Source organism: Ursus arctos, unplaced genomic scaffold (assembly GCF_023065955.2).
Source record: "Ursus arctos isolate Adak ecotype North America unplaced genomic scaffold, UrsArc2.0 scaffold_6, whole genome shotgun sequence".
NCBI classification, from domain to species: domain Eukaryota; kingdom Metazoa; phylum Chordata; class Mammalia; order Carnivora; family Ursidae; genus Ursus; species Ursus arctos.
In genome coordinates, this window is record NW_026623078.1 from 53246119 (window position 1) to 53260168 (window position 14050).

The 14050-nt window shown below is 43.5% G+C and overlaps 1 protein-coding gene across 1 annotated transcript in view; it reads right to left on the bottom strand.

Annotated features, from left to right (window-relative positions):
- Positions 1-976: 976 nt before the first annotated feature.
- Positions 977-14050, bottom strand: part of RRM2B (ribonucleotide reductase regulatory TP53 inducible subunit M2B) — a 64845-nt gene continuing 51771 nt past the window's right edge. The window contains exon 9 of the mRNA XM_057308110.1: positions 977-1315. Coding sequence (XP_057164093.1) covers positions 992-1315 — 324 coding nt within the window. The 3' untranslated portion in view covers positions 977-991. The remainder of the gene's footprint in view (positions 1316-14050) is intronic.

A 14050-nucleotide genomic window follows, 5' to 3' on the forward strand; every position in this document is an offset into this window, starting at 1 on the left:
GTGGCAAATGAGAGTTGATAAAGGTACCAGTCATGATAGACTAGGTTATACTGTGGCAATAAGTGTCTCTAAACACCTCAGTGGCTTACAACAACAAAGATTTGTCTCTCCCTTATTCTACTTATCAAGTTAGGGTCAGCTGCTGCTCTGATCCAGTTAATTTCACTTTGGGACTCAAGGTAATGGAGAAGTCTTATTGTGGCGTTGTGGACCACACATACTGACTTACAGCTTCAACTCAGAAGCGCCCTACATTAGATTGGCCAAAGCAAGTCACATGGCCACTTCTGAGTACAATAGGGCAGTGATGGATAATCTTCCCATAGACAGAGACACCATAGAAAGGAGTACCAAAATTACAGGTAAACAGTAATATAGTCTACCACAGTGAGGTGGTTTATTTTTCCCCTTAAAGATGGTCCATATACTCAGAAATCCAGTCAAAGTGGATCTGTAACTATAGCGCTCTTTGCATTTCTATATACCTAAAGGTGCCATATATTTTGAATGTATTATAGACTTCCTATGATCTTTCTCATAAAAGATCGTTATTTTATTGTTTTAAACTTGTTTAAACATATTGCTATTTCTAATCATCAGAAAGTTAGAACCTCAAAATCCATAATGTAGGAGGACAAGTTAGATAGATATATATCTAATTCATAAATATATGATGGGAGGGAAGAAAAGAGAGGGAGGGAAAGAAGGAGGAGAGAGTGAAGGCCTCACTAGAAATTCAGCACCATGTCTAATGCTAGAAAGTCCTAATATGACTTGGGAGTTCTGCAAGGAACCACCATGGACAGTTCCCATGGTGGGTGTCTGCTGTGAGAAAGTGACCATACTTCTCACTGTTAAGAGGTGTGGAGTTCTGGAGTAAACAGCCAGGCTTATCACCTTTCCAAGTAAGAGGACCATTTGAGTCATGGCAACTCACCCCCGGTATCTAATAATCCAAATATACTTGGGATAAAAACAGGGTATATTCAAGTCACAGGCATTTTGGTAGGGTTATAGATATCTCTGTATCTTCAGATGTCAGAGAAATGTCTAAAAGGTGATCCTGATAAGAAAGAAGAAAATAAAAAGACCTTTGTCTGTGATCCTCTCTTGGCTGCGTCTCTGGAATCAAGATGTGAGATTCAGCCCTCTGAGTTAATCCAAAACTAACACAACTTTGTGGAGTTGCATAACCTGGTTTAGCAAAGCTAGTGATCTTTGAGGTTGAGCATACCTGAATCTGAATCCTGTCTCTTTCTTGCACCAGCCATGTGACCTTGAGCAATATAACATCTCCGAGCCTTGGATTCTTCATCTGTAAAATGGGGATAATAATCTGACTTATTCATATGGTTATGATGAAGATTAAATGAGATACATGTAATACTCCCAACACATGACAAGACCTTACTCAGGCGTAGCTATCATTAGTCATCATAATCATCAGCTTCATCAGCTTCTATATCATGATAAGCCAATCTATACAACTAGGGAGGTACAATGGTACCTCAATCACAAAACATTCCACAGGTCGGGGAGGTAATGTTTGTTTCCGCAAATATGTTCATAGTGTAATTACATGTTCTAGATTTCTGATTTCAAAAACACTGCAATGTATCTCATTAATTAACTGATTAATGATTTAATGCTTTGTTTTAAATGGTTTTTAAAGTCTGGGTTTTACATCCTAATTGTTTTTCCCATTAAATTTAGCATCAATCACAGCACCACAAAAATGAGTGCCTACATAATTGAACGATTTCCATTCTCATTGAGACGTATCTGAAGTTTGTGATTTCATGAACTGAAATGATTTCTTTGTCTTCATTCAGAAAGAGAAAACATCTGCTCTCTAATAATAATGTCTTGGAAAATTACTACAGAAATCAGTCATTTTGTACTTCCTCCTTGGGTAAATTTGCAAACTTCATAACTTTGTAGGGTTATTTCAAGAGAAAAGAGAAAATTAAATCTATCAAAAACTGTTGCCTTCTAAACCTAATTGCTACCAAGCTATTTTCTCTGCATATTCAGACTGTTACTGGGTGAAGCACAATTTGTGGGATGGCATTTTTTGGTAAGGCACAATAGAAAAAATTAATTATAGAGCTCCAGAGATCATTTACCCAAGCACAAAGAAGATATACATTAATAAGTGACTAACTAGAATTCATAGAGGTCTGAATATTTCCCTTCCTGAGATAGGAATGAATTTTTCTTAGGTGCTTTGATAGCCATGGGCTGTATGATTGGAATACAGTCCATAAATGAGCAGGCATGTTAGGCTTCCAAATGCCATTCTATGTCGGTTCTCTGTTTGGCCATTTCACCATGAGTTTAATTTAATCTAAAATTAATTTTCTAGGAAGATCGGTAGGAGAAGAAAGGGATAAAGAAAGGGGGGTAATCAGAAGGGGGAATGAAGCATGAGAGACTATGGACTCTGAGAAACAAACTGAGGGCTTCAGAGGGGAGAGGGGTGGGGGAATGGGAGAGGCTGGTGATGGGTAGTAAGGAGGGCACGTATTGCATGGTGCACTGGGTGTTATACGCAACTAATGAATCATGAAACTTTACATAAAAAACCAGGGATGTACTGTATGGTGACTAACATAATATAATAAAAAATATTATTATAAAAAAAATAAAAATAAAATTAATATTCTATCCAAAAAAGTTTTTTTATTTTCTAACTTGAAAAGACAAAAATTGGGGATGCTTTCCTTACTAGCTCACGTCTCCTCCCATACTATCCAAAGAGAATGCTATCTATAAATGGCTCGAGAAAAAGAGAATAGAGCTAGAAAATAAAAATCCCAGGACAGAGTAAAAAACAAAACAAAACAAAAAACTCACAAATTTATCATTTTTAAAACAAATAACCAATACTGAAAAGAATATTGAGAAATATGTACCCTTACCCACTGTTGGTAAATCTATAAACTGATACAAACTTCTTGAAAGGTTAGTACTGTGTCTCTAGACTGTAGGAATGTAGGAATCTTAGACGATGGGCTCTAGAGTTGGAAGCCTGCCTTCAAATCCTTACCATTACCTGCCGTGTGACTGGACAAGTTTCTCACGTTTCCTGGACCTCATTCTCCTCATCTATAAACACTAGAATAATAATATTATCAACCTCTTAAGCCTGTCATGAAAGTCAATTGAGATAATAACTGTAAAATATTTATTACAGAGCATATTCATTTTCTATTGCTGCAAAACAAATTACCACAAAGTCTGTAGTTTATAACAATATATATTTCTTTGTTTAAGATTATTTACTTATTTATTTGAGAGAGAGAGACAGAGAGAGCAGAGTGTGTGAGAACACAAATTGGGAGGTAGGGGCAGAGTCATAGGGAGAAGCAGGCTCCCCACTGAGCAGGGAGCCTGATGCGGGGTTCCATCCCAGGACCCCGGGATGATGACCTGACCTGAAGGCAGACGCTTAACTGATTGAGCCACCCAGGCGCCCCAACAGTATTTATTTCTTCTCTCATAGTTTGTGTGGGGTGCGAGTCTGCATACAGCTTGCTAGGTCCTCTGCAAAGCTGCAATCAAGGTGTCAGCTGGAGCTGGATTCTCATCTGAAGACTTGATGGGAGAAGGGTCTGTTATTGGCTCTTTTTTTTTTTTTTTAAGATTTTATTTATTTATTTGACAGAGAGAGAGAGACAGCCAACGAGAGAGGGAACTCAGCAGGGGGAGTGGGAGAGGAAGAACCAGGCTCCCAGCGGAGGAGCCTGACATGGGGCTCAATCCCAGAACTCCAGGATCACGCCCTGAGCCAAAGGCAGACACTTAACAACTGAGCCATCCAGGCGCCCCTGTTATTGGCTCTTGAATGAAAGCCATCCTCATCTCCTAGCAGCTGCCCTCAACTCCTTGCCACATGGGCCTTCTAACATGGCCACTTCCTCAAATCTAGCAAGGGAGAAAATCCCTAGAATGAGTCTGCTAGAGAAACTGAGCCTTATATAATGTAAGATCATCACATCCTATCAACTTTGTCATATTCTACCAATTAGAATTAAGTCAAGTCCTGTTCATACCCAAGGTGAGGAAATTACCCAAAGCTGTGAATACGAGGAGCTGGGGATTAGGAATGCCATTTTAGAGTCTATTCCCCACGCAGACACTGGTAATAAATGTTAGCTATTGCATAGATGAAGAAATTCAGCACAAAATTATTTATGGCATTGAAAAATGTGAAACAACTTAAATGGCACCATTTATGAAATGCAAGGTCGATGTGGCTGAAGCACGCTGTGTGAAATGCGTGAGGGCAGTGGAACGACCAAATCAGAGGGAGCAGGTCAAAATTGCCCTGGCATAGCTACAGAACTCCCTCAACAGAATAGTACAAGTAACCCAACACAAGGAGGATGGGATTATTCATAGAATATTTTTAAATGAAATAAGGTATTTCTTTAGCCATAAACATAATTTCTATCAGTCATAGCAGAATTTGGCTCCTAAACACTGGTTGTGAACAGCCAGAGGAGAAGTTTATAAAGGGAAACAGTAAAATATAATAAGTTAAGTTTCTGTTAGGTGACAGGAGGGTCAGTCTTCTTAACAATGCTGTGTCCCAAAGGTATTTTTTCCTGCCAAAAATGATAGGATCAGTGTGTTGAGAGTGTAGAAGTAAAGAATAAACAAAGCTTGCTCTTGTGTTTTGGTTTTATTTTAACCACTATACAAAGGGAAACAGAGAACTAGTGTTTTACATACCAGAAATTAAAACATGGTGAGTGTTAGAACAAGAAACTTAGCTTTTGGCACTAACAGAATTTAAACTCTTGAAGGTTTAATTTCAGGTCACTTATATCTGAATTGACTAATATATATAGTTTATGAACCATTATTTCTCTAATCACATTTTGTGACTTCTCATAATTACCTAAAACATGGTCCTTGAGAGGCACAAACACCCCTCAAGGGGCACAAAATATGTATGAAAATTTACATAGTAGATGTGTAAAAATAGGTTCTTATAATAAAATAATTTGATATCAAGCAAGTCCTTACCATGCTACTTTACAGTGGATAACAAAGAACTTCACCACCTACAGGACTAAAGTTCGAGACCTTGTCTCCATTAATTATTCATTCTATAATTAATCCATAATCAATGAATAAATATTTAGCTCCTGAAGTTCAAAAATATACCAAATCCTCTGACTTTTCTTATCAGCAAATAGAAAAGAAAGAAATTTACAGGCAGTGCTGGAATAAAAGTTTCAAATGTTTCCTTCAGAGTTTCCCTATTAAACCTGATTTCTTTGGGCACCAGGGTGGCTCTGTCGGTTAAGCATCTGCCTTCGGCTCAGGTCGTGATCCCAGAGTCCTGGGATCGAGTTCTGCGTCAGGCTCCCTGCTCCATGGAGAGCCTGCTTCTCCCTCTGCCTCTCTCTCTCTGTTTCTCATGAATAAATGAATAAAATCTTAAAAGGAAAGTGATTTCCTTCTTAAAGGAAGACTCGTATTTCTGATTCCTCTTTTTCTTTCTCAAAGAGAGAACTTGTGCTACTGTTTTCAGAGATCAACATACCAACAGACTGATGTGGAAAAGTAACCCGGATAAACTGTAGGACTATGACCAGATGGGTGGGAATAAGAATGCAGATTTCTAGTCAGTAGGTCAGTAAGTCTGGGATTCTGCATGTCTAATAAGTTCCCAGGTGATGTCTACAGTGCGGATATGAAACCCCGCTCAGAGTAAGAAAGGTAAAAGTAGTGTGAGGCCAGGTTGAGCTGAGTGACACAGCATAGCCCATTGTGGTCAGAGAGGTAAGCAGCACCAGAAGGAACTAGGAAACCAGCGCAGATGTTAACTTCATTGTCAGGTAACAAGGCAAGTCTCCTAGAGCAGAGCATCCCTGCAAGTGTACCCCAAGACACTGACCCCTCAATCTTCCATTGCCTGGAGCCCTCATATCCTGAAGCCTCCACTGGGGCCAAGTCTTGCCAGTTTGTCACAGTGCATAATAAAATGTCATTTTTTCAGTGTGCCATAATGCATAAAAGTTTGGGAAACACTGTTTCAGAGTTCTGAAATCTGAAGATTCAGCTTTCATGAACAGGTACCTAAGAAAAAGTCTTCAGAGGCCATGCAGAGGGCAAAACGTGGAAGAAAATGTAAGCAAAAGCAAGCTCAACATGGAAAATCCCAGAGACCAAGAAAAGGCAAGGCCAGATGGCTGCCTAAGAACGCAGTGTGAAAAAATGCTCAACATCACTCATCATCAGGGAGATACAAATCAAAACCACAATGAGATGCCACCTCACACTGGTCAGAATGGCTAAAATTAACTCAGGAAAGAATGGATGTTGGCGAGGATGTGGAGAAAAGGGAACCTTCTTACACTGTTGGTGGGAATGCAAGCTGGTGCGGACACTCTGGAAAATAGTATAGAGGTTCCTCAAAAAGTTAAAAATAGAGCTACCCTATGACCCAGCAATTGCACTACTTGTTATTTACCCAAAGGATACAAAAATACTGATTTGAAGAGACACATTCATCCTGATGTTTATAGCAGCAATGTCTACAATAGCCAAACTATGGACAGAGCCCAGATGTCCATCGACAGATGACTGGATAAACAAGATGTGGTGTACGTACACAAGGGACTATTACTCAGCCATCAGAAAGAACGAAATCTTGCCCTTTGCAATGATGTGGATGGAACTAGAGAGTATTATACTAAGTGAAATAAGTCAGTCAGAGAAAGACAAATACCATATGATTTCACTCATATATGGAATCTAAGAAACAAAACAGATGAACATAGGTAAAGGGAAGGAAAAATAAAATAAGACAAAAATAGAGAGGGAGACAAACCATAAGAGACTTGTAACTATAGGAAACACACTGAGGGTTGCCGGAGGGGAGGGGGTGGGGGAAGAGTGTCACCACTCATGTCCACAGACTTTCTCCTGATTTTCACAAAGAAGCTGTTTGGTGGGGGCACTTCCGTCTTCCTCTCTACCTCTCCCCTTGCTCCGGTTTGCCTACGTCAGAACAGGGGGAAGGAAGTATGGTAAGGGACAGAAAATTTCTTCCCGAAACTGGTACCTCGTTCAGCTAGATTTGTACCTCCTAGTCCGGCAGAAGTTTAAAGCTGGCTCTTTCTTTTTGTGGGCTTTTCTGAAGATTTGGGGAGGAGTCCCCCATGGGCCACTCCAGTTGCAATCTCATGATGTGAACGATGCCAGCTTTCTACTCTCTGGCAGCTTTCAATCACTTTTAGCTTCCGCTCTCCTGGAGGTCCGCCCCACACATACGTTCACTGTCAAGAGTGCCCTTCCTTGAAGAAAGGGATAAAGAAAGGGGGGGTAATCAGAAGGGGGAATGAAACATGAGAGACTATGGACTATGAGAAACAAACTGAGGGCTACAGAGGGGAGGGGGGTGGGGGAATGGGGTAGACCGGTGATGGGTAGTAAGGAGGGCACATATTGCATGGTGCACTGGGTGTTATACGCAACTGATGAATCATCGAGCCTTACATCGAAAACCGGGGATGTACTGTATGGTGACTAACATAATATAATAAAAAATCATTATTAAAATTAAAAAAAAAAAAAAGAGTGCCCTTCCTTTGCTCTTGGTTAGGATTCAGACAGATCCCAGCCAGCTCTTTCTCTCTGGTCCATGGGAATTCCTGCAAGTCCAGCCCAGCACAACCACCTCAGTTTTGCTGCCACAACACCAGAGTTCTCTCAGCTGTGAGTACAGATCCCCGCCCCCCGCCGCCCACCATGGTTCTCAACTGCAGGGAACATACGTCAAGCTCTCCGAGGGATCCTACAGAAGCTCCCTCACTAGACCTGAAATGGAAGTAGCCCTCATCCCTCCCTGGAGAATGTGGGACTCACGACAGGGCAACATTTCTCTCCAAAGAAATCCACCCACATCCTCTCTTTGTTCCACTTCAACCCCTATTCATATCCTTAATCTGGCCGAAGGGCCCAAGCGCTATGGAATAGTTCTGCACAATTTCTTGTGTACGTTCTGCATCTGGGGATTGGTCTCGCATGTATTTTCATATCTGACAGCCATTGTATTGTGGTCTTTTGAAATTAAGCCCCAGTTACAGCCCTTTTAAGTCATCTTCCCCTTCTACTAGTAACAAAAGCCTTAAGACTAAGCTGTCAGGGAAAACCATAATTCTCCTTTTAGATTTAATAGGAAAGACAACAGCAGAGTTCACTGGGTAAGAAATGCTGTCCAGATGCCTGCAGGCATGCTGGGCAGCCAAGCTGAAGGTCAGCTTGGGACGCCCTCAGACAGCAGCTCGCGAGAGGCAGGCCGCCTTCTGGTCCTGTCTGTGATGATGTGGTTCTCTCCATCTAGTCAGTGATTGCCCCCGGGCTAATGAACCAAGTGTTAACACATCAAGTTAAAAAACACCCTGTGAGTGACAGACACAAACCCCAAGGCATTTGGCTTGAGATGAAAGTGAATTTCTTATAATTACATTTTTTACAATTTTATTTAACATTTTGAGAAGTCCCACTCAGACTCTCCTGCTAACCAAAGAACCATCTCCAAGAAGTGTCTCTTCTCTGTGTGTGTGTGGAGTGGGGAGTCCAAATGTCAGCACACAGAGGGCTCCAAGGATGCCCTTCACGCTCCAAACCCTATGGCCAACTGTCTGGGATGTAACTGAGTTTGCAAAGCGAAATTAGCAACTGTTTTGAATTGTAAGGAGGATGTATATAAGGGAAGGAGAGCTATCCGGCCATTGGAGTCTATGCACTGGACGACGGACTAGAAAACGTAAAGTCAAAGTCTTCATCTTCCTGCTCTGAAGGGCTCTAATGAACTTGGCGTCCCGGCATGTATTTAACTACCAGGATGCCCTCGTTCAGTCCAGACTGGAATCCAAGGTCTGGCTCCTTGAAGAACTTCATGGGCTGTTCAGGGTGTTTATTTGCACATTGGTGGACCTAAGGAGCCCGTGTGTGCGTACATGTGTGTGTATGTGTGTGTGTGTGTGTGTGCACGCTCATTTGTGCAGGCCTACCCAAACTCTGGAGGAACTGTTTTCACAAGGGAATTTGTGAGACACTAGGCACACCCAGTACTACTCTCCCGGGGCACGACGGAAAGTGTCTCGGTGAATGCAGGACGTGGCAGGGGGAGTCGGAGGCAGGGTGGAGGTGTGGCAGATCCCTGTGGAGACTGGAACGGGAGCCTCCTGAGGCAACTTTGCCAGCTTCTCAAACTCCCACGGTCTGGGGGAATTTCATGGAAACAGGTGAGGGTAAGGACTGGGAATTTGGGAGACTGATGAAAGTGGGCTTTATTCGTGCCCACCACTGAGTCAGCCTTGATCTCTGAACCAAGAAGGAGCCATTCACAAAATGGGGGCATTTGCAATAACGGTCAAGCCTGGATATAGCATGACTCACGCTGCACAGATTTAGGCTTCTTCTGGGGCAAATCGTGGCCTGGAAACAAGTCCACTTAGAGAGCACAAGACACACTTTCAGATTCTCTTTAAGCATGCAGAAAATCATGTGGATCTGGGGCTCAAGAATCCGCCAGCAAGGACCTTCACGTGCTTCTGAAGATAGTGCACCGAGGCACAAGCTTTGACAAACACTGCCTTACAGTAACAGGCCACCGGGCTTGCACATAGCGCCAAAAGTTGGGGACATTTTCACTTCCACAATGAGACTGAAGGTTGGAAAGAATCAGCACACCATGACTGCCAGGGTTCACTCTCCACGTGCCTCTCCTCACACAAGGTGCCACTGGCAGCAGGAATAACCTTGGAAAGTGGTCATGCTGCTTCGAGGCTCCAAGGTGACAAAAGTGCCATCTGGCTGCCAAGTGAAGAGTTGGCCTTTTAAAACAGGAACTTTTCATCCCAGGGCGTCTGCCGCCCCCCATATAGTTGCATGTTGATTCGAATGAGATCAGTAGTGAAAGGGTCCTTGAACAAATGAATTAGGCAGATAAGCGAGGCGCCGTTGCTTTGCTCTGAGGGTTGGGATAAAGACTATGTGTAGAGCTGCGCAATAACAGGGAAGATACAGGGAACCATCCCCAGTGATGGAGACTCTGGTGCAATTGTTTCTGTGAGCTGGTGAGAGAGAACTAAATGTTCAAGAAGCTGAGCCTCCAAGCTTTCAGAGCCTCAGGACCAAATTTGCGGTGGTATGGGAGGGGATAAAGAGGAGGGGGCTATCTAGAAAACGGTGTCACCACATTGAGAGGGTTGGGATCTGCTTTGGCTTGGGAAAGAGCCAGAGTGTGTGGCGAGGCGGGAGGAGGAAGAGGAAGGCAGGCTGGTGAGAGAGCCAGGCAGAGCCTAGGGAGCACTCGGAGCTGGGCAGGAGACAGGGCAACAGCCCAGCAGGCAGCTCTTGCTGAACTCCCACACTTAGCCAGCTCTGGCATATTCTATGTGCAACACGTCCGAGTGTATTGCCTTTAACTTCCCTACTGTTATTTGGCTAATATCCCAACATCCTCTGACAGGAATAAATTACCAGTTTCACTCCATTCTATAGTCCAGTGGTCCTAAGACATTTATATTTGTGTCAGAATCACCCAGGGGGGTGATGAAAACTCTAATCTATGGGCCCCAACCCAGGGCTTCTGACTCTGTAAACCTGGGGCAGGGCCTGAGAATCTGCATTCTCACAAGTTCCCAGGTGCTGCTGCTGCTGCTGTGGGTACCACTTTAAGAACCACTGATAGAGCCCATCCTTCCCTCAAACAGGTGAAAAGGGGTGGATGGGTGGAAGCTGGCCTGAGAAGAAGGAAGATGCCTGATAAGAGGCAATGTGTGCCGGGGGCGGGGGGGGGGGCAAGTTCGTCTGTGGATACTGGGATTTCAGTGGCCATGGAAAAGTTAAGAATATTTTCTTTTAAGTTTATATCAGCTGATTGATGCAATAAATTTCATACGCAGAATTTACCACGGTGATTTGAAATTAAATACCTCTGGGGAGAAAATAATACTCAAAGAGGCTATCAGTCATTTACACTTTACTCTGAACAAGTAAAATTCAGATCTTTATGTAAAATTGTCATCTGCAAAAGAGATGGCTTTACCTCTTCCTTTCCAATTTTGATGCCTTTTATTTCTTCTTCTTGCCTAATTATTCTGGCTAGAATGTTCAGTACTACGCTGAATAGCAATGGTTACAGTGGGCATCCTTGTCTTGTTCCTGAGCTTGGAGGAAAGCTTTCTGTTGAATGTGAGGTTGGCTGTGGGAAAATTCATAGCTGAGAAAATTTGGAGGGTGAGGAGGAGTAAAAGGGCATGAAGAGTGAAGACAGCCTGTCAATTTTTCATTTTATCTAATTTTGCCTATGGCTGACCTGAGGCTGACAGTTTTAAAAGCCAAGTTTCCAAGCCAGATTGAAAGTTAAAAGTGAAGACCTAGGTCTAGTTGCAGCGACTGCTCTACCTTGCAACAGCTATGGAAGCTTAGGCGAGGTTCTTGACTTTTCTGGACTTTAGCCCCTTCTCCCCAGAGCAAGCCTACACCAGATGATCAGGTAGCATTCGAGAATAACGCAGCTTTAAGGGGGGCCTGGCCTGACCACATGAGAGTTGGTGATCACTTTAAACCATTTAACAGTTAAACCCCACCAGGACCAGCTCAGCCACACCGGGACCTGACCCCCTCCCCTCTCTCCCAGTGCTCCGCCCTTTCCGCCCTCAGCTCAGATCTGAGTTCCTCTTAATTCTCTGCAGTGAAGTGCATGCCCTACACTGCAACTCCTTTCAACCTTGGATCAATATGCATTCCCATTTTGCAGATAGAAAAACTGAGGTTCAGAGGGGGTATAAGCCACTCACCCAAGGTCACATGGCTAATAAATGGTAGAGCCGAAACGTTTCCTATCCCGTTTTCCTGTCTGGGTCACGTATTACATCTCTCCACTTAACAGCTCTCTGGGACTCCTGAGGCAGGACTGTTTTCACTGCAGCCCACCCCGGGAGCCGTGGTCTCTGCCAACTGCTCCTGCACTACCTCCACTGGACCTTCTGCCCCTCCTCCCACTCTCTGCTTGGCTATGGAGCCCTGAACCAGGCAGGGGGCCTTCCTGCCTGCCTGCCCCTCCCACCCCAGCTTGGCATGAGCACACACTTCCACATTCCCCCTTGCTGTTGGTGAAAATGCGGGCTATAGGCTGGAAATAAGCCCTGTCATTTATTCCCGTTGCTGGAAATTTGAATATTAGCTAAGTCACCACAGGAAACCAGCCACTCAGGAGTAATGCAATCAAACACTCTGCTCAGTCCAAACCTACCTGCAGAAGGGAAACCCAGCCCAGCTGTCTAAGTCTGAAGGAATCGCTGAGCCCTTTGTATTCCAGGCACAAGCACCTCATGTACTATTTTCAGGACAAAGGTTCTGGTTTGAACATTAAGCCTTTCTAACTTGATCTTGGTTAAAAGGCACTAACACAGAGATCCCACTCACTGTACCCCCCGCTCAGGAAGAGGGTACAGTCCTAAGCTGAGGAGCAGGCAGGGCAGCCCCAGGACAGAACTGAGTGCCTCAGACACCTTCTTCTCTGACCTCGTGGCCACAGAGGCGTAGGGGTGCGACTGCAGGGAGAGGCCCCAGGGAAGCTGGCTGACTGCTCACGGCTACCTTGTGTCCTCTGCCAAAACGCGGAAAAGCCAGGCTGAACCAGGGCTGGGTGGGCAGGAACGTTTGTGAAGGATGCCAGGATTGCTGAGAAATGGATCTGGGTGTCTTACATTCTTAAACGTTTTTGTACAGGATGTAATCAGAGCGGGAGTATTTAAGCCACCCTGTGAGTGAGGAAGGCAGGAGGAGAGGGAAGGGATAATGCTCTCATTTTGAATTGTTTTAAAAGAGGGAGGTTGTTTCAAATAAGACGTTTTTGTTATAAATAATAGAAGCCATGAGTAAGATGGCTTAGGGAATCTTGGTACATATTGTCTCACAGAACAGAAAATGGGAGGTAGGAGTTACCACAGTTGGTCTATGTGACGCTGTCTTCAACACCCAGGCATCTTTTGCCTTTTACCTTTTCTATCATCAATATCTTAGCTTTTTTGTTCTTCCTCATGCATGTTGCCTCATGATCACAAGGTGGCTGCCACTCTAGCAAGGATTATATCCTCACACAACAGTTTGAAGGCAGGACACAAAAGGAGTATTCCTGGCAGAGATTTTCGTTTCATAAGCCTGACTCTTAGCAGAGTGGAAAAACTATTTCCCCCTAACCCAACAGGCTTTACTTTATGTTTCATTAGCCAGACTGGGCCACTTAGCCACTTCTAGCTATAAGGGAATCTGGGAAAGCAAGTATGGAGCTTTCCCTACTTGTATTATTAGAAGTGGGCAAGGGCTGGGAATGGCTTTGGAGTAGACAGCTAAGTGTATCTACCATAGCCATAAATAGAAATGTGGCCGGAAATAAAAATAAAACAAAAATTTTTCACCTAAGTTCAAAGAAAAACTTTTAGAATGTATTCACAGTTTAAGTTAAAAGAAAAGAAAAGAAAAAATTGTATGTGAACATCTGTACTATTTAAAAAAAGACAGGCCTGGCTGTATATGCATATTTCACTTCCATACAAGTTTAAAAAAAAAGTGAGGGGGGCACCTGGGTGGCTCAGTGGGCTGAGTGTCTGACTCTTGGTTTTGGCTCAGGTCATGATCGTCATGATCTCATGGGTCATGAGATCGAGACCCGTGTCCTGCGGGCTCCACGCTCAGTGGTGTCTGCTTGAAGATTCTCTCCCTCTGGCCCTCCTGCCACTTGTGTTCTCTCTCAAATAAATAAATCTTTAAAAGAAAAATGAGGCAACTTCAGAAACCTACTTTCCTCTGACCCAATTTAGCCTAGAGAAAATCATGGATTTGTATAAAGGTGTTTATATACATGCATATGTATAAATACATATATGGAAGTTCACCACCTATGTTTATAAGAGCAAGAAGTTGGAGCAACCAAGCAACCCTACTTCACAATGCTCTTTGAGGCACCAAAGCCAATTACAAATCGGCCTGGAAAGGGGAATGGACCTCTCCCTTT